Source organism: Ochotona princeps, chromosome 30 (genome assembly GCF_030435755.1).
Source record: "Ochotona princeps isolate mOchPri1 chromosome 30, mOchPri1.hap1, whole genome shotgun sequence".
NCBI lineage: Eukaryota > Metazoa > Chordata > Mammalia > Lagomorpha > Ochotonidae > Ochotona > Ochotona princeps.
The window spans coordinates 20349561-20377421 of record NC_080861.1 but is presented as its reverse complement, the minus strand read 5'-3'; the positions used below and the strand labels follow the sequence as shown (position 1 = coordinate 20377421).

The window sequence follows — 27861 nt, the reverse complement described above, 5'->3', positions numbered from 1 at the left end:
CTACACTTGTCTGGCATGATCTGGCTCATAACCCACACAGCGGTAAGACTGAAATAAGACAGTCCGCTGTTGTTTTCCCTTCAACCAAGATTTCAATGTGTCCAAAACCTTATTTGCTCATCGAGCACTTACTCATGCCCTTGCCCTGGGCCCACTTCCCTTTTCCTAAAACGCATGTTTGTAAGAGCTCTTTAAATGACAGTGACAGGAAAATCCCATTTTTAAGTGGGAAGTATTTTAATTTCAGCTCACCTTTGAATGACTAATGAGAGGGGAAATTGTAGTTATTTTCTCTCTGCATTATTTAACTATATGGTGGCCTCACGGATTCTGCAAAGTTCTCGGCCATTTGCTCTGACTCTGGCTGCTCCAACATTCTCTCTAATGTATCTAAATAGGGATGTGCGTGCGTTCATGCACGTACACACACATACACACAGTAGACCTTCCCATCCTGTCCCCCAACGTAAGCCTTTCTTCCATACTTCTGTCTTCAGTCATTCTGCACTACTTCCTAATACACGGTGGTGTGATTAAGAGTAGGTTCTGCTGTCAGACTGCCTGGGTTAGGTTTCTCTACTCTTTATTATCTACCGTTTACTGTGACTTTGGGAAAGATTACTCAACTTCTCTGTTACCCATTTACAAAACAGAAAATAACACTAATACTGGAATATTGTGTAAAATGCAATGATACATATTGTTTACAACAGTACCTTGCACTTGATGAGCCAAAAGATAACTACTTTCTGTTTTACTAGCTCTCTTATTCAACTTTCTAATTCAATTAAAGTTTCTGTTCTAACATAGAAATGTCCTAAATAAAGTTTAACTGGAGGTTACAAACTGGAATATTTTCAATTCCTTCCAGAGTGGTTTGTTTGTTTAGACTTATTTGTTTACTTGAAATGCAGAGCAACAGAGAGAAGGAGAGAGAGTGATACTGTTCATTAGCTCGCTTGCTAAATGGCAAAATCAGCAGGCTCAGGACAATGGACAGGGAGTTCCTAGAAGCCAGGAGCCAGGAACTCCACCCAGGTCTCCCACGTAGGGAGCAGGAACCCACGCACTTGAACTATGATCTGCTGTGTTCATGGGTACTGGCAGGAGACCAGACTAGAAGTAGAATAAATGGGACTTGAGTCAGCACTCCTGTATGGGACGCAAATGCCCCAGGCAGCAGCTTAAGTTTTTGTGCCACATTTGCCCCATTTTTTTCTTTTTTGAAGTAATTTTAGGCATTTAGAAGATTTGCAGAAATGGTATAAAGTTCCTATGTACCCTTCATCAGCTTCCACGAGTGTTATGCTACATAATCTTCATATCATTATCAAGAAATTAACTGATACAGTAACAATGGGTATAACAGTACTGCCTAAATGACAGACTTCATCTTCCATTAACGTTATCATGTAACATATCTTGGTGTAATGACAGGAAATTGATGAAAGTTAAGTCACCACCTCCTGTGCCAGCATCCCTTATGGATGCAGTTGTGCATCCCTGCCGCTCCACTTCCTGTTGAGCTCCTGGCTAATTGTGTCTGGGGAAGGGAAAGCACCAGAAAGTTGGCCCAACTGCTTGGGAGACCTGCACCCATGTGGGAGACCCAGAAGAAGCTCCCAGCTCCTGGTTTCAGTCTGGGCCACCCACAAATGCTGCAGCCATTTGTGAGTGAGCCAGCAGATGGACGATCTCAATACTATTTAACTCTGCCTTTCAAATATGGAAATCTTTAAAAAAAAAAATAAATCACCTGAAACATTAACATGGGTAAAAAACAATGTTACCTAGACTACAGACTTAAGGAGGGACCTTCAAAACATTCATGGAAATTTCATATTATCTTTCATTTTTTCACAAACCTTTTTTTTTTTTTTAAAATGATCTATCTATTTTTATTGGAAAGCCAAATATACAGAGAGGAAGATCTTAAATCCACTACTTGACTCCCTAAGTGGACACAACAGCCAGAGCAAAGCCAATCCGAAGCCAGGAGCCAGGAGCTTCTTCCCAGTCTCCCACCAGGTGCAGGGTCCAAAGGTTTTGGACCATCCTCCACTGCTTACCTAGGCAACAAGCTGGTTGGGAAGTGGAGCAGCTGGGACCCAAACCAGCACCCAAACGAGATCCCAACACATACAAGGCAAGAATTTAGCCATGGAGCCATTGCACCGGGCCCTCCTTCCAATGTTTCTAAGAGCAAATTCTAGATCCCCACTGTGTACCCTACAGACGTGATCAAGGAAGTCAAAAGTTCTTCTTTCTTTTTAGGAAACAACTAGGACAGAACTCATTTGAGGAAGTCAAAATCTTTTACATTTCTTCAACACTGAAGAAATACTTGTGTTAAAATGTACGAGCAACACAGAGTTTTCTCTGTACTAAGGTAGACCAGCTCCGGGCCAGCCTATGGAGGCCATAACCTAGAAGGACCACCTCCTGTAGAATGGGACTGCACCTGTATATAACCGATGCACATTCTGCTACGTACTGGAAGTCACCTCTACAATGCTGCATTGTTCTGGGAACAACTGAAATAAAAAGTCTGCACGTGTTCAGTACAAATGCAATACTAAAAAAAAAAATTGTTTTTCAATCTGCAGCTGCTGCTGCGGAAGTGACATGAGGAAGGCTGACTGTGTGTCCAACCAAAATATAGGTCACAGGGGAACAAAACCCTGAGTAGGAACCAGGACTTTGATCTCAAGCCTCAACTCGATGACTGAGTATGTGTATAACCTCAAAGACAAAACTCAACGATCCCCAAGCGTCTGTCAACTCATAAAGTTACATATATTACGTACTCTTGATTGGCCCCCGGCCACTGAATCTGTCAAACACTGACAGAAAAGGGTACTTGAAGGTCTTGCTTTGTTAATAAGTTAACACTGAAATAAGTCAAATTATTATATATTAAATATATTAAATATAAATTTGCTGTTTGTACTTAACTTTGCTATTAACAAATGTAAATTCTAGCATTAAGTTATCAATTTGCCCATGAATTTTATGAACTGGAAAAAAAAAAACCTATCCATGAATCTATCAGTTAAGTAAATAGAAATCCCAGTATATAATTTTATAATTATAGAAATTAACCAGGAAATAGGGCCCAGCAGCGTGGCCTAGCAGCTAAAGTCCTCGCCTTGAACGCCCCGGGATCCCATATGGGCACCGGTTCTAATCCAAGCGGCTTCACTTCCCATCCAGCTCCCTGCTTGTGGCCTGGGAAAGCAGTCGAGGACGGCCCAACGCATTGGGACCCTGCAGCCGCGTGGGAGACCTGGAAGAGGTTCCTGGTTCCCGGCTTCGGATCGGCGAGCACCGGCTGTTGCAGTCACTTGGGGAGTGAATCATCGGATAGAAGATCTTCCTCTCTATCTCTCCTCTCTGTATATCTGACTTTGTAATACAAAATAAATAAATCTTAAAAAAAAAAAAAGAAATTAACCAGGAAATAGTTACACTATTCAGGATGTACTGTACACTAGTAAGAATCCACTTGTTTCAATCCGGCAAAATTAACGGTTTCTGTACACTTAATAAAGTCTTTAGTTCTAAAAATACACAAAAATTCCCTATACATGTCGGCATATAACTGAAAGGCTTTCCACAATCAGTTACCGTATCTCATACTTTACCTTTTCTCTGGGTCTTTTTGAAGGCACAATGAAATCATTTTTCTAAATGATTTTCCATATTTTTTCAGCATTTCCTTATCTTGAACACCAGTTTCCAAAGACGGAGGATCATTCTGCAGTGTCAGCATTAAAACCTGTAAGGATTTTCAATGCAGCATGAAGCTCTGGTGACTCAATGAAGTGCAATCAACAAGCGTGGATAAGCATTCATCACCACATACAGGCAGGTCTAACTTTCTAGAAGTCCACATCCAGATGAGTTCTGTAGAATCCGGAATATTCCATGTGTTTTCTACATACACTGGTGTGACAGATCATCAGCTTCCCAGGATCGGGAGTGCTAATGGCCTGGAGCTAGAATTCTTTCTTTATATTCCATCCAAATTCTAATACTGTCCAAACAGTTTTAAACACAAACTAAAATCACGGCAAAACTAAGAGTATGACTTTGTTAATTTGTCTATTCCCGGCCCTGTTCTACCCTGGCCTCTGGCAACACGGTTTCCTTTTTTATGGCCTCAGAATCTCCTAACATAGAAATCACTGAAGCCAGTGCTGTGACACAACAGGCTAAGTCACTTGCAAAGGCACATTATCAAAACTGCCAATGCAAGTTGCATTAATAACTATAATTTATAAATTATACCATATAAACATATACTTATATATACATTTATAAATCATAAAGTTACAATGATAAACATCTACATACCTACAGATGGACCATGAAAATATAAAAAGCAGCGATTAAGAATTCAAGAAAGATGTGGACAAGAACCTCCGCTCCATCAGACAATTTTGGCTGATGGGCAGGGAGTGCAGCATGGCCCGAGCAATTAAAAAGCAGCCAGCGCCATCTTGTTAGGGGTAGGCATGCATATGGGAACCTCCACTCCATCAGCCACTCTTGGCTGACGGGTGTGGGGCCGCAGCCTAGCCCAATTGCTTAAAAAGCAGACAGCACCATCTTGCTCGGGTGGCCAGAGTGACCATCGGCATCGGGCTTCGCCTGCTGCCCACACACCCACGGGCTCTGGGGACGTGGGGGTGAGAAATTACTGCTAGAGGGACACCTACGGATAAGGCCACTGTACATGTAGGTGAGGAATGAGTCCTGAGGGATTCCAAACAACATGGCCACTGGACTTGCAGGTAAGTGAGGGGACTGAGACCTGGTGGTTTGGAGGGAAGAGACCAGAAGATCTGTATGGGTCAGACTGATTCATCAGCCCACATGGGAGTCCTGAGATGGGTCTGTTAATGCAGAGCATCACTGACCACCACACACCAGCCCACACAAAAGCTATGGCTGGGGGCCTGTCTATACCTGACTCAGTGTCGGAACAGGGGATGGGTCATATTAGGCAGGACCACGACACTAACCAGCATGCAAGAGAACCAGGCCCGGGGGTAGATTCTGCGGGAGATAGGTGGGCCCAATTCTGTGGAAATACAAGTCCCACTTGTTAGCTTAAGAGTTGGGGCGGTGATGGGCTGAACTGGGTGTGATCATGGAACCTGCCAATACAAAGAGGTACTGGGGCCAAGAGCAGGCTGGGGAGGTCCAAGCTGCAGTACCCACATGTACATCAGAAAACAGGGTGTGAAGCTGTAAAGGCTGCAACATTCACCAGCCCATACAAAGGCCAAGATGGAGGGCAGGCTATGTCGGGCAAGGGCCTAACACCTACTGGCATGCGTGAGATCTGGGTCTGGGAGTAGGCCGAGTGGGAGTAAGTGGGAAACTTCTCTAGTGGATCACAGCTCACATTAGTGAGCACGAATCCAAACCTGGGTGTTGGGCAAGCTGGGCAAGGCAGCTCCATCCACTGGCAAGTGTGGAGGTTGTTTTGGGAAGGGGGAATGTGGAGGGCGTCCTTGCTGGACCACCACTCCCAACCTTGGACTGGGCAATGCATGAATGATAAAATGCCGTCAGTCTCATCTGCCTACTGCAGGGTCCTTGGGGTAGTCAAAGTCAGAGCAACCAAAGTGGAGCAGGAGGAGCTGCGGGAAGGCAGAATCGGGAGGGTGGGACATGGCGCTTCAGTCGTTAACAATGAAGAGAGCTCAGACGCAGTGCCGGCTGAACAACATCACTAATGGGTTAATACCATGCAACTGTATGTGCACTTACACGTGGGGACACGGCCAGCTGGGTGTGTATTTTACCATAACTGAGAGGAGAGAGAGAAACAGAGAGAGAGGAGAAAACAAAGAGGAAAGGCAGCAAATGAGGAAAGGCTCTAAGCTGCCACGCGAGTTGAGATGGGCAGGTACTGTGAATGCAGGCCTCACCTTCATTGGTGGGTACTTATGATAAGGAGCTGCCCCCGTGGCCAGTTCAATGGCTGTGATTCCAAAACTCCAGATATCAGCTTTGAAATCATAACCTCGGACCTGCAAAGAACAGAGAAATGTATCTGATTACTCCTACCAGCATGAAAGTGCTTCTAAAGACAGTTTCTAAGATACATCAAGATCACTGAAAGTGTTCATAACTTTAATCTATAGCAGTGTTAAGGTAACAAAAGCAATTTGAATGCTTTCCAATAATGCAGAAATTATTAACTATAATATTACTCACTTCAAAGAATATTAATTGAAAGCACTGCTTATAAATTCAATGTGGACAATATGTGACAAAATGTTGACAAAAATGATACTGGTCATATTTTTTTAAATTTAGATCTCTTCAAATATTCTGATTATTACACTTCTTTATTTATTTGACAGAGAGAGCGAGAAAGAAACAGCCTCCCTCTGGTTCCTTTCCCAACTCCCCCAAGAGCCAGGGGCCTATCGGCCCAACCCTAGAGTCAGTAACGTAAACCAGGCTTCCCACATGGGTGGCAGGGACCACCATCACCTGCTGCCTCCCAGAGTACACGTTAGCAGGAACCCGACGGTGGGAAAGGGGCCAAGACCCAAGCTCACGGACTCCAGCATCGGATACAGGTAACTGAACTGGCATCACACACACTGGCCAGCCACCATCCCCCGATTCAGACACCACCACAAACAGGTACATATTCCAGCTTAAAAAGATTAGAAAGAACTAGAAAGTTTCACGGTGGTAGTAATTCTCTTATTTCCCTGATGCTCTATTATGGTATTTTACCACCTTAATCTCTAAAATGAAAAAAGCTACAAAGGGTGTGAATATTTCTATGAAGCTATTAACAGAAATGTATTGGCAAATTCACCTCCTTTTATACAACCAAATAGTATAAGCTTACAGATTTTAATCTTCTTCGCAAAGCCATACAGGAGAAACTGGCTTTGGCATATTAAGATCTAAAATTACAGCTCAATATTACGTGCTGCCCTGCCAGCTGGTAAAATAGGAGGGCACCTAATGCTGTCAGCGTAACTTCTCCTCCCCACTCTGCTCCTGTAGATAAAGTCCTGCAGCCCAGCAAGCCTCGGTCACACAGACCAGGAGCAGTTCTGTTTCTCCCTGTATCGTCCTCAGTCACAGCACCCAAAGGACAGTCGGGGAAGGGAGGGAGGGCTCACTGTTTCTCCTGTAACCTCAGGTGGCCCTGCAGCGTACACAGTGTCACCCAACCTTGGACTGGGCAGATGTGTGACTGATAAAATGCCGTTAGTCTCATCTGCCTACCACAGGTATGGGGTATTTCAGCATCTCCATCATCATCACTGACATAGTGGACACAAGTGATAAAAACAGTGAGAAATGAATTCAAGTCTTCACACCCTGAGTCTGCTACACCTGTAAGACATGTATGTAAAGCATCCTTAGAGGACCGGAAATGCAAGCCCTCCCTGGGTGGCACCTTGGGAAACATCCCTGGGTGAACGCAGTTCAGAAACCATTAGTAAGCAGAAACGCAGGCTGGGGCACTGAGGCAGGCAGTGAAGCTGGAGGGGGGCAAAGGCCAAGGACAGGGTCCTGGGAGGAGTGCCATTCAGGAGTGGGATGGCCAGGAACAGAGAGGCTGCGGGAGGAGACGAGGAGGCAAACGGAGCCAGCAGGCAGACACCACGCGGGTGTGGGCAGTTTCACACACACCAAGAGGACAACTGGTCAGAAATAACAAAGAAGCACTGGGTTACATCTGAGAACTAGCAGGTTCCTTAATGTGACAGCATGAGTCACACCGAACGACCGCCATCAGGAGAAGGCCATTCCAGAAACAGCAATGCAAGCTGGATGCGAAGCCATGAGGTCATGTCAGCTGTGCTAAAGAAGGTGTGAGAGCCATCTTGATCACTGTACCCATCAGGCTGTCTCTGGCATACATAAATCTTCATATGCCCTCTTTAAATTCTAGAGTGCTGTGTTTTCTTTTGTTTTGGTTTTCAGGGTAAAGTCTTAATTAAAGAATAGACATGTTTTTTCCAAATCAAACAAAAGCAGACACTGCCAAGATTTCTCAGTTTAATAACAGAACCTTAGACCATTTTCAAAAGACAAGGAACTTGGTACCTGCTCCATCACCTCAGGGGCCATCCAGCAAGGTGTGCCAACAAAGGTCTTTCTCACTTTGTTTCGCGTAATATCACCACCAGTTGCCAAAAAAGCACTAACTCCAAAGTCTAAAACAGAAGACACCATGAAGACATTAAAACTACTGCTTTACGAAACAAAACACAGTCACTGTACCATATGCAAATAAGATAAACAGCATGCTAATTTCTTTTTTTAGCTGAAATTTTTGATAAATTAAGACATCACTAACAGGTTTCTTACTCCATTCCTTTCCAACACCACTCATCATCATCTCATATTTTACTCGTTGCTACAACTGAATCTACACTCTGCAATCACATTTATTCTCTTTTATTATTATTATTACTGTCGTTCTGACATGGCCTTCACGGCTCGAAAAACCCAACCGAACAAGTGAATCCTTTATGAAGTGGCATTCAAACAGTGCTAAAGAACATGACCCAAAATAAATTCAAAGCAATCCTGCCTTTACATTCTCTTTTTTTTAAAGATTTACTTATTTTTATTAGAAAGGTAGATTTACAGAGAAGACAGAAAGATCTTCTATCAGCTGGTTCACTCCCCAAATGCCCGAAACAGCCAAACTTCTTCTATGTCCCCCACTTATCCCAGCTGTTCCACTTCCCATCCAGCGCCCTGGCTGTGGCCTGGGAAAGCAGTGAAGAATGGCCCAAAGCCTTGAGGCCCTATGTCTGCGTGGAGGACTCAGAAGCTCCTGGCTTCGGATCAGCTCAGCTCCAGCCACTGCAGCCATTTGGCAGGTAAACCAGCGGGTGGGGGATGTTTTCTCCCTATAAATATGATTTGCCTTTCCAATAAAAATAAATAATCTGCTAAAAATTGTTATTATCTTACCTGAAGGACATGAAGATAAACTACCTTCTAAAAGTCAAATACATAATTTCAGATCTCGGTGGGTTTTCTTTTTTCTGCCACACCCCTGACCATTCTAAGAGTCTGAGAAGAAGCTGATGTGACTGTAAGCCAGCTCTGGGTGTAGCCATCAGGGAGCCTGAACAAGCAGGCGTTTCAGCATTCTTGGCTTTAGACTCCAGCTCTTAGTCCTTCGGCCCTAAAACTGCCTGGCACTTCGTTCTCCCAGGACAGACGCCACTCCACATTTCTAAATACAGTGAGGATTCCAGCCAACTACAGAATGACACGACAACCCCTACAGGAATATTCTAATGAGTCTAAGGGGTGGACAACTGAAAAGGAAAAAAACAAAAGAAAAAAATATATAACATAGAAAATAAAGGATGTGGGCCAACACGGTGGCATAGCAAGCTAGTAAACCTCCCCCTGCAGTGCCAACATCTCACACAGGCACCTACTTTTATTTTTTTAAAGATTTATTTATTTTTATTGAAAAGTCAGATATATAGAGAGAGGAGGAAAGATAGACAGGAAGATCTTCCATCGATGATTCACTCCCCAAATGACTGCAACGGACGGTGCTGAGCCAATCCGAAGCCAGGAGCCAGAAGCTCTCTGGATCTCCCATACGAGTGCAGGGTCCATAGGCTTTGAGCCATTACAGGCACCTACTTTGACTTCAGCTGCTCTACTTCCAGTTCCCTGCTTGTGGCGGAGAGAGCAGTGGCGACTGGTCCAAGTCCAGTGGGAGTCCTACAAAAAGTGCCTGTCTTCAAACCAGCCCAACTCCAGCCACTGCAGCCATTTGAAGCGTGAACCAACAGCTGTAAGCTCTCTCTCTCTTCCTCCCTCCTTGAGTGAGTGAGTGAGTGTGTGTGTGTATTTCTCTCTGTAATGCTGCCTCTCCAATAAAAACGGAAAGAAGGAAGGCAGGGAAGGAGGGCGGGCCAAAGATGAAGAGTCCGCAGGATGTGCCGACCTGTGATGTACGTAGTGGGTTCAGAAAAACACCAGCCATTACCTGCAATCTGAACTGATCCATCTTCTCCAAGGAGAATATTCCCAGCTTTCACATCTCTAATTTAAGGGGAAAAAGTCACATATTAAAAAACGCCTCTTATGTGCAGTAACATAACTTAGTTGCTTTCAATGTTCACACAATGTTCATAGTAGTTCACCATTTCTTTCTGTTTTAAAAGGTAGTAAGGCCAATAGTTAAAATTATTAAAATTTTGGACACTTCAAAACACCCACAGAAAGATAAACATGTTCGCTTTGGTACAAAAAACTCTGAAATCTATGCACTACCCTATATAAAACACATTTCCATACACTTCTTGAAGATCATTCATAGCTATGGATTTCAAAATTTTTGCATCAAAATAAACAAAATCCTGGGCCCCGAGCAGTAGCCTAGTGGCTAAAGTCCCCGCCTTGCATGTGCCAGGATCCCATATGGCCATTTCTGTCCCGGCAGCTCCACTTCCCATCCAGTTCCCTGCTTGTGGCCTGGGAAAGCAGTACAGGATGGCCCAAAGCCTCGGGACTCTGCATCCAAGTAGGAGACCCAGAAGAAGCTCTTGGCTCCTGGCTTTGGATTGGCTCAGCTCCAGCCACTGCAGCTGCTTGGGGAGTGAACCATCGGATGGAAGATCTTCCTCTCTGTCTCTCCTCTTCCCTATATATCACACTTTGCAAGAAAAAAGAAAGAAAAAGGAAAAAAACCCCACAATCCCATGTTCTAAGAACTGTTGAAGTGCTTTCCACGTTAAAATTCAAATAATAAACAGAAAGCTACCATAATATACAGCTTTTCCTACAGTATCTAGAAAAACCCAAATGATTAAATATGTTTAATAAGGATAACAGTAGCCAAAAGATGTGGTCTTTAATTACTATAACCTAATTCCACATTTTAAAATATATTTTTTCTAAAAATTGCCGAATTGTTCCTTCCTTGCTGCCCCAACTCCCACTCCCCGCCTAACTGATCAAAAGATTGGAACTGGCATTTAACGACCTGAGTGTCAGCGCACACACACACACACACACACACAGATGGGAGGTGCTCCCATCCTCTGGCTAGCTCCCCACAAGCCTGCAATGGCCTACTGGCTTAGACCAGGCGAGGATCAAAGCCAGGACTGTAATCCACGTTTCCAGTGTGGCTGGCCGGAACTCACTCCTTAAGACCTGACTACTGCCTTCCAGGGTCTGCGTTGGCAGAAAACCCAGGACAGAACCGAGGCACACTGATTTAAGGTGTATCTTTAAAAAAAAAGATAGATTTATTTTTATTGGAAAGGCAGATTTATACAGAAGAAGAGACAAAGAGAAAGATCTTCCATCTGCTGGACTCCCCAAGTGGCCACAATGGTCAGAACTGAGCCAATCTGAAGCCAGGAGCTTCTTCTGGGTTTCTCACTCAGGTGTAGTTTTAAGGCTCTGGGCCATCCTCCACTACTTTCCCAGACCACAAGCAGGGAAGTAGGAGGAAGTGGAGCAGCTGGGACATAAACTGGAACCCGTATGAGATCCTGGCACAAGCAAGGCAAGGACTTTACCCACTGAGCCATCGCGCCAAACCTGAGATGTGAGTCTTACCCACAAGGGCAAACCCCTGTTCTCTCCTATTGCATATTTAAAATCATCAGCATGCAGTTGAAATTGGGGATATGCCAGGCCTAAGGGCAGCAAGAGTGTATGACAAATAAAATACATATATTCAGGCCTTTGTATTTTTATTAACTATTTGCAGTAAATCAAGGACTACATAAATATATCCTTGTTTTACAAATCTAAAATAAACATCATTAAAAAGACCTAAGACTGGGCCCAGCATGATAGCCCTAGTGGCTAAAGTCCTGGCCCTGCACGCCCCGGGATCCGCTGGTTCTAATCCCAGCAGCCCTACTTTCCATCCAGCTCCCTGCTTGTGGCCTGGGAAAGCAGTCAAGGACGGCCCAAAGCCTTGGGACCCTGCACCCGTGTGGGAGACCTGGAAGAGCTCCTGGCTCCTGGCTTCGGATTGGCTCAGCTCCAGCCGTTGTGGTCACTTGGGGATTGAACCATCGGACGGAAGAATCTCTGTCTCTCCTCCTTTCTGTATATCTGCCTTTCCAATAAAAATAAATAAATCTTTATATAAAAAAAAGACCTATGACCATCTTGTTCAAGTTTAGTTTTGTTTCAAATATAATCAACCCAATTATTCTAATTACTAAAACATGCAACTGTGACATAACAAAAATTATTCATTTGATTTACAACTTATTTTTTTGTTTCACAAGTCAGTGAAGAATTTAATAATAGAAAAGAAACTATTTTGAAGAAATAATAAAAACAATATCAAAACCTATCAGTTGCAGCAAAAGCAGTATTGAAAAGGTACTGATCTTATCATCTGCATGAAGGTTGCTTTGTATCCGAGAGAACATACGGTGTTTGGCCTTTTGGGATTAACTTATCTCACTGAGCACTATGGTCTCTAGTTGGGACCACGGGAACAACCTGTTTTCTTCCAAGCAACAACAGTAGTGGTAGTGATGGTGATGACGTCAGTGGCAGGGACAGTGTCTCAAAAAATCAAAAATTCCTTACATGTAGCAAATCTATCTTTACAACCTAGAAAAAGTCTCACACTGTGTGCAAGGCGCCCACTACAGAACTGTTCCCAGCAGTATAAATCACTAAGAGTAGCAGAGATTAAAGTCAGTTACATCCATGAAACAGAATGGCCAACCAACATGTTGTGACAAGAAACGCCCTGTTTAAATAAACAAATCAAACAGGAAAGCAATATATTTTCTGGGGTACTATTAATGTTATATACACACACTCCTTTCCACACTCATATGTAGCCACTGAAGAGTCAAAGAATAGTTCCTTTTATGGAAATGGATGGAAGCAAAATTAAGCAGAGCAGTATCTGAGTATCTTTCTGGAATGTACTCACGTGTGCATTTTGTAATTTAAACTAAATATAACAAAATTAACCAAAAACAAAAAAAACCACACAACAGTCTTTAAGGCTCAATAGCAGGGAAATCAAGGCTAGGGCATGGAGGAAGGCCTCATTTGTGATGCACAGCAGAGAGTCCACCCTCTCTGGTTTCCTTTCCCTCGGCCTATGGAAGGCCCAGGTTTGCTGGTCACACCAAAGTAACTGGGATTCCAACTGGCACACATATTAGACGCTGGCATCACAGGCAGCAGCTTAACCCGTGGTGCCATAGCACTGGTCCAAGACTGTTTTAACTGCTTCTGATTAGCTGGATATAAACTGCCCACTAGCCAGGATCAATTAATGGGCGACCCAGATAAAGTCCTGGGCTTCCAACTCTGGCCTGGCCCAGCCCTGGCTACTGCAGCCATTTAGGGAATAAATCAAGATGGAAGAATTATCTGTAATTCTGCCTTTCAATAGCAACAACAACTGGGTGTACGCGTACAAGTATATACACATGTATATGTGGGTGTGTATATACGTGTGTGTGTGTAAAAGGGGGAAGCTTACGGTGCTGTCAGCATTGTGAAATAATTCCTCTTAAAGATACGGATCACTGCCTTTTCTGTTCCTTTTTTATCATGATCTTTTTTATTTTAACTTAAATTCTCTAAAATTGTTTCCAAGTTTAGTATTTTTCAATTACGTTATGTGAGGTAATTTTCTGATGCAAACAGAATACTCTCTCAGGAGATGTTATCAGAAAATCATCACAGGTCCTCTTGTCTTCGTCTTGGTCTTTGAGAATGGCCTGCAGCTTCTTTCTTGTATAATCTGGTGGCCTGAGTTTCTTCAACAAAAGGACTCTTCTAGAGTCAACTAAGCACAGCAAAAACATTTTTGAGCTGGTGATGTAACAGGTAGTGGAGACAGAGAACTCTAGAAACCAGAAAGCTGGGAGGAGGATTCACTCCAGTATCGCTGGACTAGAATGTGGTTAGCATTAGCTAGAACGGCTTTGAGCTGTTGGGACACAATGAGATCTCCATCCTTATCTTGGAAGAACTAGTGGTCAGAGAGTCAAGAGCACTACATTCATGACGCACAGTTTATTTCCATTTTTTGTTTTGTTGAGGATATTCTCCTAGATGAGCTATTTAAAGGAGACTAGCAAACCAGGAGAAGATATGCTCCAGGAGGTGTCTCTACTACAGAAGAAAAGGGGGACTTTGAATGAATCAGTTACGCATACCTTGACACCATGACACTGCATTTTCTAACCTTGCCTATACCTATGACGCCATGATACACTGGACTAGCAGAATGTTAAACTGTTACTGAAAGACCATACTACTAGGCCTGGTGCAATAGCGTAGCGGTTAAAGTTCCTGTCTTGAATGCGCCAGGATCCCAAATGGGCGCTGGTTCTAATCCCGGCAGCCCTGCTTCCCACCCCGCTCCCTGCTTGTGGCCTGGGAAAGCAGTCGAGGACGGCCCAAAGCTTTGGGACCCTGGACCCACATGGGAGACCCAGAAGAAGCACTGGCTCCTGGCTTTGGATTGGCTCAGCTCCAGCCATTGCGGCCGCTTGGGGAGTGAACCATAGAATGGAAAATATTCTTCTTTCTCCTCCTCTCTGTATGTCTGTCTTTCCAATAAAAATAAATAAATCTTAAAAAAAAAAAAAACTACACTACGTAGCAGTATCAGGGAATATGGCAGGGAGTTAGGAAAGGGGGAGGAGGAATCCCTATGCCTACAAAATTGTAACACGGAAAATAACAACAATGTTAAAAAAGAAGTAAGCAAAAAAAATTATTTTACTTAGAAAGTTAGATTTACAAAGAGAAAGAGGTATCTTGCATCCACTGGTTCACTCCTCAAATGCCTGCAACAGCCGAAGTTGAGTTGGTCAGAAACTAGGAGCCCGAAGCTCCTTCCAGGTCTCCCACGTGGGTGTTTGGGCCCAAGGCCTTGGGCCATCCTCTGCTGATTTCCTAGACCATAATCAGGAGGCTGGATTGGAAGGGATGCAACGAGGACATAAAGCAGAACCATATGGATGCCAGCGCCGCAGGCAGAGCGTTAGGCTGTTATGCCACTGCACCAGACCCATGATGCACAAGTTGTGCGGTTGGTGGGTCTAACTCCTCATCTTCCCATAGTGAGATATCACCAACAATTACTACACATTTAGGTATCATGCCAGCCATATAATCCAACTTCTTTGGGGGAAGAAGAGAATTGTAGGTGTATGTTTAACTTAAGAAATTTAAAAAGATAAGATACATCAGATAAATATCTGGCCAGTTATTATCAGTTGTTATTTCTACAACTCCAGAATACTTTGAACCCGCTTTACTAGACTGGGGAGTTTTCCACATTATCTAGTTATTATATAAACACATTTAGGCAACTCCCTAAGCCTTGTTCACCACAGACTTCAAAGAACAATACTGGAACTGGAGCTGTGGCAATGTGGGTAAAGCGATGCCAGCATTCTAAAAGCTGGTTCATGTGCCAGCTGCCCCACTCTGGACCCAGCTCACTATGGACGTGGAGGATGGCCTAAGCAGGTGAGACTCTGCACTGCCATGGGAAACTGCAAGGATGTCCTGACTCCTGGCTTTAACCTGGCCCAGCACTGGACACTCAGGCCAGCTGGAGAGTGCATGAGCAGGACAACAGATAAACCACACCCAGCGTGGATGAGCCCCCCGGGTCCAGGCTGAGAGGGATTCTACCTCCTAGGCTTCACCTCGAGACCCCTGCACTTCCAGGGCCTTCTGCTCACGGTACTCACAGGGAAGCTGTCAGAACAAAACAGGCCCTGGGGCTTTGGTCCTGTTCTAGTAGAAGCTACTGGGTCAGACTGGCCATCTCTTTTTCCCTGAACCTAACCCTCCTGAGAGGAGTACACATTGCAGTCCCTCGGGTCTTCCTGTCCCACCCCCTTCCCACTGGGGACTGAGAAGCCACAAGAAGGCTAAGTGTGCACTCAAAGACAGCAACTTCATCACACTCTCCAAAGCAGCCCTCCTCCCTGTTAACACGGCTCCTGTTAACATAGCTCCTGCGCAGTGACAGAGGGTCACCAGACGGAAATTCCTGTTTCAGGCCTGAGAAACCTCACAGCCACGATCCCAACCACTTGCCCTTTGCTCCTTGCTAACTGCAGCACTTTCTGCTTTTGTGGTTTCTGCCTTGCCTGCTTAGCTGGAGGCTGTGTGAACTCCAGGCCTGACAGTCTACGTGACATCTGACAGCCTACGTGACATCCGACAGGTCACGTAGCCAGAGCATTCCTCAGGAAGGAGGCCCCTGGTGTACTTTTTAGATAAGACTTGCTAACTACCCCACAGCACACCAGTTCGTACTATTTGAAAGATGCTCGCTTCAAACCCACCAATAGAAGCCTGCTAATTTGCTCTTTCTAACTGACCAATCATGACTGTGGAATTGTGTGGAATTGGCCCGAAATGTATAAAAACCCTGTGCTGTCCAACCTCAGAGCTGCTCTCCCCCAGTCCCACTGCACTGGAGGCGTCTGGGAGCCCAGACCGTCTGAATAAACCGCCCTTATGCGTTTGCGTTGACTTCAGCCTCCTGATGATTTCTGGGGATCTCAAAACCTGGGTACAACAGGCCCAAAGATGACAGGGAAGACGAAACTCTTCAAAGAAGTAAGAAAAAAAAATCTGCCCACCAAAAGGTAAGAATTACATCCTGCTTCTCAGAAATCATGCTAGCAAAAAGACAGTGGAGTGCAATCCTCAAACCCATCAGCTCTGATTCTATCCAGAAAAATTGTTCGTCAAAAGGAGAGGAGATGGCATGGTGGCACAGCCAGCTAATCCTCTGCCCTGTGACACTGGCATCCAATACAGGCTCCACTTCCACTCCTGGTTGCTCCATTTCCAGTCCAGTTCCCCTATGGTCTGGAAAAGTGGCAGAGGATGGTTCAAATCCTTGGAACACTGCAGCAACATGAGAGACCCAAAAGAAGCTCCTGACTTTCAGCTTTGGATCAGCTCAGCTCAGTTCTGGCTGTTGTACACACTGGGACTGAACCAGCATGGCTCACTTATCTGTAAAACTCAGTCTTTCAGGGCCCAGTGGCGTGGTGGCCCAGCGGCTAAAGTCCTCGCCTTGAATGTGCCGGGATCCCATATGGACGCCGGTTCTAATCCCAGCTGCTCCACTTCCCATCCAGCTCCCTGCTTGTGGCCTGGGAAAGCAATCGAGGACGGCCCAAAGCCTTGGGACCCTGCACCGCGTGGGAGACCTGGAAGAGGCTCCTGGCTTTGGATTGGCTCAGCGCTGGCCGTTGGGCCGTTGGGCCGCTTGGGGAGTGAATCAAGGGACAGAAGATCTTCCCCTCTGTCTCTCCTCCTCTTTGTATATCTGTATATTTTATTTTGTAATAAAAATAAAATAAATCTTCTTAAAAAGTCAGTCTTTCAAATAAAAATAAATAAACCTTGAAACAAAAATAAAAACCAAAAGTGAAGGAGAGAAGCTGGGGTTGTTCAGATTATTAAACTTTCTCTGTCTTGGCTGCTCCCTGCTAATGCACCTAGGAAAGCAACAAACGATGGTCTGAGCACTCCTCCAGCACCTGCCACCAGCAGGGGAAACCTGGATGGAGCTTCTGGCTCCTGCCTTCAGACTGCACCAGCACCTGCTTTGGCAACCATCTGAGGGGTGAACCAGTTCATGGAAAACCAATCTCTCTCTCTCTCTCTCTCTCTCTCTCTCTCTCTCTCTGGCTTTCAACTCACATCAATCAATCTGGAGCACAAATATCAATCAACTTGGAGCATAAAGACTTTGAAACAACAAGCTGAGGAATTTTGCAGTCAGCAGGTCTGCTTGCAAGAAGTGTCAGAGGAAGAAAATGATCTACATTAAGAGATCTCCATTCAGTTGATTCATATCAAGTACAGGTACAAAGTTTAGACAACTTTGTAGACTGCAGCACCTGCTCTTTAAAATACATTTCAAAGTTGCCTGAGGGGCTGCCACTCAAGAAGCAACATCTTGACACAATGTTATTGCTAAAATTATCTTTGCAATCTCCACTTGGGCTGCCCTCAGAGGCAGCTTTAATAAGCCATCCAATCTCTTCTTTGCAAGCTTAAGCAAACCTTACCCTAGAGTAAGGCACATTATCTTCATTTTGCAAAGTGCAATTCATAATACCAATCTATAAACTAAGCTCTTACTTTGCAATTTAACAATACAAAATGTAAATACAAAAGCATTTCTTCTCTACAGAGTTAAGAATTTCTTTAGAAGGATCAAATATGTATTCATGCTTAGGACAATCCCCAGAGAGCAGAAAACACAAAAAGAGCGGAGTGAAGAAACTGGCGAATCCCCCACAACTTTGAAGCCAGGTAAACCGCGTAAGACCACCACTGCAGTGCCCCGGAAATCAACCTCAGGAGCACCGGAACTTGAACAAGCGCCACATATCAGGTAAGAGCAGCAGGGCTCTGCTCTGGGCCAGCTGCAGCCTAGGGTCTGGGAGGAGGCCCCAGCAGGGTGGACAGACAGCCATGGGTGCCACCTTTTCTGCTGGAAGGAACCTGCCTGATCAGAAGCAGGGGACACAGCAGAGCCCAGCGACAGGAATGGGAAGTGATTCTTTGCAGGGTGGCCTCCAGGAGGACCAACAACGGCTCCACTAGACTCTGGCTGCCACCCAGAACGAGACAGGGATCTTCCTGGCTGAAGATAAAGGCACACAACTGAGACCAACAGGGCCTTGCTTCAAGTTTCATACCCTGGCCACCCCAACGGATGCAAAGAGCACACGAGATGCAGAAGGCCCAGAGAGAGACCCAGGAAAACTGGGAAAGAGCCTGAGCGCTGGAAATACTCCAGTCTAGACTCACAGCAAGATCCAGTGACGACGGAACACAAGCAACCGCAGAGGCACTGCCTGTTGTATCAGCTGTCCACTCACGAGCTGCCTACCAAGCCACCCAGAAACAGGCAGGCCCAAAGAAACCAGACTTCAAATGAAGCAATGGCATACTAACCAGCACATTAGTAGCTAATACTACGGAAAGAGAACAGATTTCAGACTTATCCTAGGCAAATTAATTACAAACAAACAAACAAAAAACATAAGCAAACACAAAAACAAGAATAAACATTCAGACCCAGAATTTCTACAAAATATTACCTAAAATGTCCAGTTTTCAACAGAGCAATAAGCGGGGCCAGCATTGTGGTACAGCAGGTTAAGCTGCTAACTTCAATGCCAGCATTGAATATCAGAACGCAGCTTCCAATCCACCATTCCTGCTACTCACCTGGAGCGGGTCTGGTGGGGGAACATGGGGAACTCCCCTACTAGGCTGCAGCTCCCTCTGGTGCGCATGAGAGTTAGGGCTGGGTGTGGGCTAGACCAGGCAGAGCTAATCCACTTGTCACCAGGTGTGTGGGTTGGCTATGGGGGTGGACCAGGCCAGGCCAAATTGTAGCCCCTATAGGCAGGTGTGGGAGTCAGGATGGGGTGCAGGCCATGCTGAGCTAAGCCTCTGTACCAGCAGTCTGCATGAGAACTGCGGATGGAGGCAAACTGGTCAGGACTAGATGACAGAACATACCAGTCAGACTTACAACCAAGCGGGGGGGGGTGTGTGTGTGTGTGTGTGTGTGAAATGGGGCCAGGCTGCAGTATCTGATGGCAAAGGCCAAGCCAAAGGACGGGCAATGCTGGGCTAGGTTAGAGCAACCACCAGCAAGTGCACAATCTGTAGCTAGGAACAGGACTGTTGGGGAGCTAAGGTGAACCCCTATTGGGCTGTGATTCCCAATGGAGAGTGTGAGAGCCAGAATACGGGGTCACAAACTGGGCTGGACATGGCCAAATCAACCCTTGGCATGGGTGTGGGGTGGTCTGGGGTGTCAGACTGGGCTAGGCTCTAACAACGCTGGCACTCACAAAAACCAGAGTGGGTATAGGACAGGCTGGGCGAGGTCTCAGCAGCCACTGAACCATATGAGAGCTGGGTCTGAAGGTGGGCCAGGTATGGTTGGGCTATAGCAGCCCATAGTTAGAGTTGGATGGGTGTGGTCTGGTCAGGCAAGGCCGCTGTACCAGCTGGTAAGTGCCAAGATAGAAGGTGGGCCAAGTCGGGCTGAGCTAAGGACCCAACGGTATGTGAAAGATTTGTCACTGCGAGGTGGCCTGATAGAGGAGCTTGGGGAACTCCTCTGTCAGGGTACAGTGCCCACTGGTGAGCACAAAAGCCAAGACTGGGAGCAGTCCGAAACAGGAAAGGTTAGAATACTCACTGGTAAACATATGGGTCAGGTCCGGGAGCAGGCCAGGCTGAGCCAGTTCGAACCACCCACTGGCAGATACAAGGATGAGATGTGGGACGGGCTGAGTTGGGCCACAACACCAACCAGTTCACACCAGGGCCAGGAATGGGGGCTGGCTGGGTGGGCTAGACTGCAGCACCCACCAGCTTGAGCTGGAACTCGGGGCAGGCCGGGCAGAGTCAAGCTACAGAAACCATGGGAAAATGCCAAGGTGAAGCTGACTATGCCGGACTGGGCCACGTGAGACCCAGCTGGAGGGAGCAGGTCTGGTAGGGGATTGTGGAGGCTTCTCTGCTGGGTCACTGCTCTTGCTGTCAGTGTGGGAACTGGGACCAGGGGCTGACCATGGCACTCAGGGCTACAACACCTGTTGATCTGCATGTGAACTGATTTGGGGGAAGAGCCAAGCTGGACTAACCCATTGCATCCACTGACATCATGAGCCAGAGGCAGTGCAGGCCGGTTGTGCTTTCTAGTGGGGTCGGCTGGGCTGTTAGACTGCAGCACCTACTGCTGTGCACAGAGCCAAACGGGATGCAGGACAGACAGGACCAGTCTGTTGTACATAGCAGCATGCAGGCTACAGTTCCTGCTGGTGTGCGTGAGGGCCAAGTATGTGGTGGGCAGGGTTAGGCTGACCTGCAGCATCTGTTGGGTTGCACATGACATGCGGCTGGGAACAGAACTGACTGGACAACTGCAATCACCAGTGTGCACAGACTGACGTGGGTCACACATTGGACTGAACCCCTCACTGGCTGCCACACAAAGGTCTCAGGTCCAGGTGACATTTTTGGGGGGATCCCCCAACTGCACCACTAGACCCAAAACTCTGACCACAGGGAAAGTCACAGGATCTGTCGTCTGACCGTGGAGTACATGGGTCAGAACCGGGCTTCCTTGGTGCTGAAGCCTGTGCAGGGGACGGCAATGCCCAGATGCACATGGGGGACAGGAAAGATCACTGAGGCCTACAGGAAACACCCAGCACCACGGCAGAGGATGGAGGACAGAACAGCATGGACAACTTCCTGGCCAAGCTTTGAAAACAAGTCTCTGGTGAATGGAAACTCTACGGTGGACTATGGCAGCCAGTGGACCTTGGAAGGATTTCCTCAATCTTGCAACAATTAAATCAACATGTCACAATTATCCAAAACACTCAAGCAGTACCCACAGGACATGTTCCACATCAGGGACCCTGGGATGGCATCACTGCCTAACTTCATCCACACCTCCTGACGCAGTGAGGCTGCTGAGAGCCGCACTCTCCCCTTCTCTCCCCTGTTCCCCCAGCTACAGAGAGAAAACACACTGGAAGCAACTGTCTCACCACTTCCCCCATTCCTTGACCCTTTCCGCCCTAATCAGTGGTCCACGTGGGTGTGCATCCTTATCAACTTACATAAATATCACTAAAATAAAATAGATTTATAATTAAAAAAATTTCAGCAGTATCTTCTAAGAGCCTTTACAATATATTTTCCCTTATACCTCATGATCTGTGATATTGAGACTTTTAAAAATAGGGTCCAGCATGGTAGACTAGTGGCTAAAGTCCTCGCCTTGAACGCACAGGGATCTCACACGGGCACCAGTTCGTATCTCAGCTGCTCCATTTCCCATCCAGCTCCCTGCTTGTGGCCTGGGAAAGCAGCAGAGGACGGCCTAAAGCCTAGGGACCCTGCACCCATGTGGGAGACCCGGAAGAAGCTCCTGGCTCCTGGTTTCGGATCAGCTCAGCTCCGGCCATTGCAGTTACTTGGGGAGTGAACCAGCAGACATAAGATCTTCCTCTCTTGTCTCTCCTCCTCCTTCGCACATCTGACTTTCCAATAAAAATAATAAATAATCTTTTTAATTAAAAAACAATAAAAAAAAATCACACGGGCAATGGTCATCATGTTGAGATAACACAAATCTTAAATACACGGACAATGGTCCATATAAAAACCTATCATATTACACACCTGGAATTTGAGCTCAGGAATAACGGCTCAGTAAAAAAGTGCTGGGGTCCGTGTGGTGGGTGTAGACCACACAGAGGTGTGAAGAAAAGAGCTCCCCCTGTGGTAAGCCTGCGAGGAGCTTCCAGCAGTATGGCAAGGCCTGGTGGGTGTCTCTCCAGCCACCTCAACTCAGTACCTCTCCCCCTTTTGCATGGACACTCAACCACCCCACTAAGAATTCTGTGATGTATTGCGGCATTGTTGCTTGCCCCTGTGAGACGCGTTTTGCAGCTGATGTGAGGTTGGGAATTAATGTTACTGACAATGTCTTAGTGAATGGGCCTTTAACAATTTATGAGAATTCATACACACAGGAGTACAATTAAGCCCATGCCATTTTTGGACACCTTATTGTGTGCCTACCCATTGCCCCGGAATCTGGCCCAGACATGTAGCATCCTTTCTGAGAAAGGGCTTGACAAGTATTCTAACAATTAATGAAAGTGATGGGAGTATGAGCGGAAACTGCTATGGTGATAGTTACTGTGACCTTAAAGACTAGCCTGTCGGCAATTTCTTTGCAGCATGGAAAATGTATCTGTTTTTTAGCCGCTTTTATAATTTTTGGATAAAGAAATTAAAAGATGTTTTTATTAATATTACAGAGATATGCTTTTAGTTATTGTTTGACTGTTTATGGGGATGTAGAGTCTGTAGTTGTAGGGAGATTTAATATAGGAAACTTTTGTCTTGGATCTTTGTTTTTTCCCTTTTTTCCCTTTTCCCTTTTGATGTTTTTTCCCTTGGATCTTTTTCCCATCAGTGATAGATAAGTTGCACAAACAGAAACGTAGTGGGAATGTATTACTGATTAGCAGGGAACCATATGTGCCTTGACCTTGGAGTCCTAGCTGTTGCATAACGTCTATTACTGAAGAATCAATAATGGCTTGCTTTGAAGAAAACAAATATAGTATCTTGCAGAATTATCTTTAAGAATACCTGCGTAACCATTAAGTAAAAAAAAAAAAAAAATAGAATGAAATGTCTGTTAAGGCCCAATTACTCTTAAAATAAAAACAGAACAATTAAATGTTTGTAAGGAAGCTTGTGATGTGTCTGAATAAATAAAAAGGACAGCTTCTTGAGCTGTTGTTGGAGGGCACCAAGTGACCGTGTCCAAGTCTCTCTTCGCTGCCAACTCCACACACCCTTCTCAAGCTCCGAACTTGGCTGGAGCTGGCCTCTGGCAAAAGGTAGTATTATCTTAAGTCCAAGAAATACTTTCAATCCCAAACACAACAGCACAAGTTTGTTTTTTCTTTCTCCTCTTTAAATACACCCGAAATTCCTAGAAACAAGCCATGGACCAACCACAGAAGCTCTGAAGGGTGGCAGGGAAAGTCAGAGTGGCACGGGGCCTCAGGACTTGGACAGCAACACGGCATGAAATTTTCTGAGTTTCCTTTCCATCTACTATAGCTTATGTGGCTACTAAAGAGTTCTAAAACCTAGAATCATTAACAAACATGAGGGGAAAAAAAGTCCAAATCTGCTCTCTGTGGTCAAATGAGTAGGAAAGAGGACAGCCTCACAGAGTCCCAGCAGGCGACCCCTCTTCCAGCTCCACACAATGGCAGGTGGGTCCACTGACGTCGAACCCGTGCACCAATGAAGGCAAGCTGGGAACTGGTCCTTTGCTCCACATTCAGTGCAGCAGGCCAACTAAGCAGCTGGCATCTCCTAGCTCTCTGGTGCCCACTCCTGGAACCATGGGCCCAGCGCCTACCTCTCACCCTTTCTCCCTAGCAGCACCATCCCAGACATGCGTTCCACCCCTATGGGTGGCATCAGCAGCTGGGAGTGAAAGGCAGTGAAAAATCAGATCAGAACACAAACAGGACTCAAATCGTCATTGGAAGGGTAGTCCAAGGAAGTAGGCCAGAACCTGCACAGGGTAACTGCCTACTAAAACAAATGATCTAAACAGCAGCAGAGTAACACAATGCTTAACATTCAAAATCTGCAAGTTACAATAAAGTAGCCATTGCTAGCACAAGAGTAACCAGATGCTGGAAACATCTGGCTGGTACTCCATGAGCATTGGTTCAAGTTTCAGCTTCTCCACTTCCGATCCTAACGGTGCAGCTGGGGGAACAGTGGAGGATGGTCCAGACCCTTGGGCTCTGCGCTCACAGGGAAGGTTGGATGGAGCGCCAGGTTCCTGGCTGCACCCAACTCTGGCCACTGCAGCCACGTGGGGAGCGAAACAGCAGCTGATCTGTCTCTCCCTCATTCTCTCTGCAACTCTGCGTTTCAAATAAATAAAACAAATCTAAAATATAAACTCTGAACCGTGAATTTTTGTATGCAGTAAAAATTTAGAGATGACAGCAAAAGACATTCACAAATAAATCAAGTCTAAATATTAATCACTTCTGGAGCACACAGAACCTATCACCATCTGAATTCTCGCCATCTGGACTGATCAGTTAGTCAGAAGCATTTGAACCACAGATATTAAGAAGTTCTCAATGATGTACTATCTATTTAAAGCAAAAAAAAAAAGAGCTTTAGTAAAAATTTTATTTTACAAAGAGCTTTTGCTATTTTAGGAAAACACAATGTAAAACAAGAAAAGCAAAAAGTCGCATATCAGGTACTATTTTAAGTATTAAGCACACGAAAGAAACATGGAAAGCAATATTCCAACATGTTATACTATAGATGACCTTCTGGTCAGAAACTGAATTTTTCCTGTTAATGCATTTTTCCCATTTTGCTACATTACTTGTTATTTCTTCTTTGTTCAAAATAGGCAATGTGCTGACACCACTTACAAGGTTTGAGCGAGGTACATCTTGGCATAAAAACACGGCTGTCACACCTCTGAACCACAGAGGGATCTGCTTGTTGTTTTTTTACAACTTACAAGCTATATAATGAAATCCCCAGACACAGTACAATGACACTGGTGATGACCAAGAGCCAGGATAACACTAGATCATCAGGACTGTGTCTGCAAAGGCAGAGACGGCAGGGCCCAAGCACGACATACCTGTGAATCTGTCCGTTCTTATGCAGGTACTCCAGCCCTTCCAGGACCTCTCGGAGGATGGTAGCGATGGTCGGCTCATCCAGGACTCCGCTCTTGTGCTCCCCCTTTGCCACAATGTGTTTAATAATATCTAGAACAGAGCCTGGAGACGGAAGACACAGTTTACTAACCAAAAAATGTTAATGCATTCAGTATAACTCACATCCATTTGGGAATCAAAAATATGCAAAGAACCACTTCATAAACTCAACTATGTAGAAAACAAAGGGGAAAACAGCAGATATGAGGAAATGTTTCAAGTAAGTGATTTAGTCTCAGCTTTAATTTAGAACACAAAGTCGCCTGTTAACATCCAAAGGCCAGCATTTCCTCTATTTGGAAGAACTGGATTTTTAACCCTCGCTGAGGAACACCCACTTCGGCCACACTTCTCCATAACACTCCAGTGTAAGATAACACAAACCAGGGCCAGCTCTGCACGTATCAGGCTGCAGAGGCACACAGCTGACATGCAGGACAACCAGATAACACACACTAGAAAAAGAAAGGCCAAAAATGTGAAGCATACTAACTCAAGGACTGCAATTATTCTCCAAGGCAATGATAAAGAGAGACTAGATGGGACAAAGATAAATATGAAGACTAAAAATGACAGTTCTCTTTAAATAACAGCCCAGACCTATGTCTCAGGGACTCCATTCTTCCCAGGACAGAAAAAAAAATGCTCCACTGAAGGATGGGGGAGGAAATTGGGGAGGGAGGACAGTACAGCCACACAGTAACTAAAATCACAGGAAGCGGACTACCAAAATGGATCATACCAAAGGAGAGGGCTCAAGGCTCAGACATGTCTGGACGCACACTGGCCCATGAGGATCAGAAAACTAAAGCAGAAGAACCTTCGATACGAGAAACTGGAGAAGCCCAGAACATAGCAGGCTGCACAGATTCCGTATCCATTTCCGGGTATGACAACAAAAAGCTCAAACTACCACAGAATAAACAACTCCCCCACTTTTCCTCCTCCATGCTGAAAAGGTGGCACTCCGAATATAAAGAACCGCTTCTAGACAGAATCCTCACAACACTGTCGTTCTCACTGAAAACACACTGATTCAGTGAACTTGACTGTTTGAAAAGACAACAACCAGGGAAAAAGGTAACAGAACTGAGAAGGCACCATTATTCTGGAAGAGACAATAGGGAATAGACAGCCCCGAGTGGCCAGCCCTGGACTTTGGTGCCAAGAGCAGAATGCCAATCGGGAAAGGTCACCTCCACCTGGCACTCAACAAGGCTCCTAATACCACACACCAAATACAACACAGGGGCAAGAGAGGAGGGACGCAGGACAGGGCTAGACTGAAGAAACACTTGCTGAAATGCCAGGAAGGCAGATCACGCTTCCGAAGTCCCCTTCCCAGGGCGAGAGGGGCAACCCAGTCTTGGAAGACCGTGACTCATAAGGGTCCCAAGGTGCAGAGAGCGCACCCCAACATCACTGCCCGGGTCTCTCTCCTCGGCACCACCAGGAGCCACAAGTTTGTGATCCAGAAGATGGGATACTCAAGGGAAAAGTTCCATTGTGCCTATATTCCTTCTTTAAAAAAGTAAATTTATCTTTATTGCAAAGTCAGATATACATAGAAAGGAGGAGAGACAGAGAGGAAGATCTTCCGTCTGAAGATTCACTCCCTGGAGCTGTGCCAATCCGAAGCCAGGAGCTTCTTCCTCCAGGTCTCCCACGCGGGTGCAGCAGGGTCCCAAAGTCTTGGGCATTCCTCAACTGCTTTCCAGGCCACAACCAGGGAGCTGGATGGAAGCGGGGCCACTGGGATTAGAACCAGCATCATTATGGGATCCCGGCACATTCAAGGTGAGGACTTTAGCCACTAGGCCATGGTGCAGGGCCCTAAATCTGTATTTTTTTACAGTTGGAAGTCAGAGCTCTTTTACGGAAACTTAAAGACAGGGCCTGGCAAAGTAACCTAGTGGCTAAATCCTCGCCGGGATCCCATATGGGCACCAGTTCTTGTCCTAGCTGCTCCATTTCCCATTCAGCTCCCTGCTTGTGGCCTGGGAAAGCAACACAGGACGGCCCAAAGCCTTGGGACCCTGCATCCATGTGGGAGACCTGGCAGAAGCTCCTGGCTCCTGGCTTTGGTCAGCTCAGTTCCACCTATAGCGGTTACTTGGGGAGTGAACCACTGGATGGAAGATCTTTCTCTCTGTCTCTCCTTCTCTCTGTGAAACTGCCTTCCCAATAAAGAATCAATAGAATTTCTAAAAAAAAAAAAAGACATTTTTTATGAATTTCACATGATCCCATGATCAGCAGGGAACATTTTTTTTGAAAATTTATTAATTTTATTGAAAAATCAGATATACTAAGAGAATGAGAGACAGAGAGGAAGATCTTCCGTTTGCTGATTCATTCCCCAAGTGGCCACAACGGCCACAGTTAAGATGATCCAAACCCAGGAGCCAGGAGCTTCTTCCAGTTCTCCCACGTGGGTGCAGGCTCCCAGGTTTTGGGCCGTCCTCGACTGCTTTTCCAGGCAACAAGCAGG

At 45.7% G+C, this 27861-nt stretch overlaps 2 protein-coding genes across 3 annotated transcripts in view; one reads left to right on the top strand and one right to left on the bottom strand.

Annotated features, from left to right (window-relative positions):
- Positions 1-27861, top strand: part of SLC22A14 (solute carrier family 22 member 14) — a 980905-nt gene that overhangs the window by 878748 nt on the left and 74296 nt on the right. The gene's annotated exons all lie outside the window — the stretch shown is intronic.
- The window catches only part of OXSR1 (oxidative stress responsive kinase 1), a 93843-nt gene that overhangs the window by 28639 nt on the left and 37343 nt on the right, over positions 1-27861 (bottom strand). Inside the window, exons 4-8 of the mRNA XM_058657211.1 lie at positions 25292-25433; positions 10019-10074; positions 8098-8207; positions 5943-6044; positions 3645-3778 (exon numbers count right to left, since the gene is read on the bottom strand). Coding sequence (XP_058513194.1) covers positions 3645-3778; positions 5943-6044; positions 8098-8207; positions 10019-10074; positions 25292-25433 — 544 coding nt within the window. The remainder of the gene's footprint in view (positions 1-3644; positions 3779-5942; positions 6045-8097; positions 8208-10018; positions 10075-25291; positions 25434-27861) is intronic.